This window comes from Malassezia pachydermatis, assembly GCF_001278385.1.
Source record: "Malassezia pachydermatis strain CBS 1879 chromosome Unknown scaffold29, whole genome shotgun sequence".
Taxonomy (NCBI): Eukaryota; Fungi; Basidiomycota; class Malasseziomycetes; order Malasseziales; family Malasseziaceae; genus Malassezia; species Malassezia pachydermatis.
This window is the reverse complement of record NW_017253165.1, coordinates 1-1,240: the sequence shown is the minus strand read 5'-3', so window position 1 is coordinate 1,240 and position 1,240 is coordinate 1. Positions and strand designations below refer to the sequence as shown.

The 1,240-nt window shown below is 44.2% G+C and overlaps 1 protein-coding gene across 1 annotated transcript; it reads left to right on the top strand.

Moving 5' to 3' along the window:
• Positions 1–544, top strand: Malapachy_0613 (chitin deacetylase precursor; the record flags this gene model as incomplete). The annotated part of the gene is made up of 1 exon (XM_018135129.1): positions 1–544. A coding segment is annotated over one exon (544 nt), but the record flags the coding sequence as incomplete, so codon positions are not given.
• Positions 545–1,240: the final 696 nt, after the last annotated feature.

Here is a 1,240-nt window from a genome sequence, read left to right as displayed (position 1 = left end):
TGGCCTTGGTCTGCGCACTATCGTGTGGCAGGAGGATACTGATGACTGGAACGTCGCACAGGTTGGCGTAGACAAGGTCAAGCAGAACTACCAGAACATTATCAACAAGGCTGGTAGCGAAAGCCCTATTGTTCTTACCCATGAGATCAACAACCAGACCATGCAAATGTTCGTTGAAATGGAGCCTCAAGTGTCCCAGGCTTACAAGCACCTTGTTCCAGTCTCGGCTTGCCAAAACATTACCAAGCCTTACGTCGAGGACATTACTTACCCGAACTACAACGACTTTGTCAGCGGCAAGGCAAACTACCAAGGTCTCCCCACTGTGGACTCGATCAAGACAAACCCGAATGCTCAGTACGAGGTGAAGAAGGCAGGCTTTGCCAACCCGTCGTCGAGCTCGAGCAGCAGCAGCAGCAGCAGCGGTAGCAGCAGCTCGAACAGCAACTCGAAGAGCTCTGCTGTCGGTATGCTAAGCAAGGACATGCTTGCTACGTCGCTTATCAGCACCATGGTGGTGGTGGCTACGATGATGGTTCTGTAATTCTATGAAATATGATAAGTATATTGAGAATGTGGATAGAATCATTTCTAATGCAATCTTTATTTTCTTTTAGATGATCGTGGGTCTCTCAACGTAAAATGCATGGATTGCTAGCTAAGTGAGATTCATGTAAACCGATATTATCGCTAAACGTTCGTGGTCCAAGCTATGTTTTCACAAGTAAAGGTATTGTGATTACCTAGTTGTAATCTCCAACCGTATGAAGAATTATACGTTTTCTTAGAGGTTGATAGTATTTGTTGCAACAAAAGAGAATCTGACATCTTTCGAGAGGGATCGTCAGCATGTGAAAGGTGTGATAAATTCTGAATAATTTATATAGCCTCTATTAATTATGGCTGTACGAACCACTTAACTTTTGCAATGCCATCGACTATTATATCTATGAATTTTGCCAATACAAGGCTGGAAGACGGAGACACCAAATGTATCCGATACAGTACTGACCTCTGCCAAGAAGCCATGAAAATGAGACGTAATAAAAAAAAATAAAATTGCACCTCCCACTTATGATCGGGAAGGTACTTGGCATACAGCAATACTGCCCGTTGATTGTACCGAATACATTGCCCCAGTGAACGCTACAAAACATATTTAACGGTCTTGTATGAACTCATAAGCTCCTCCTATCCCGCCCCTCCTACCACGTCGACTATGCAACTGACTGGGAAGTTC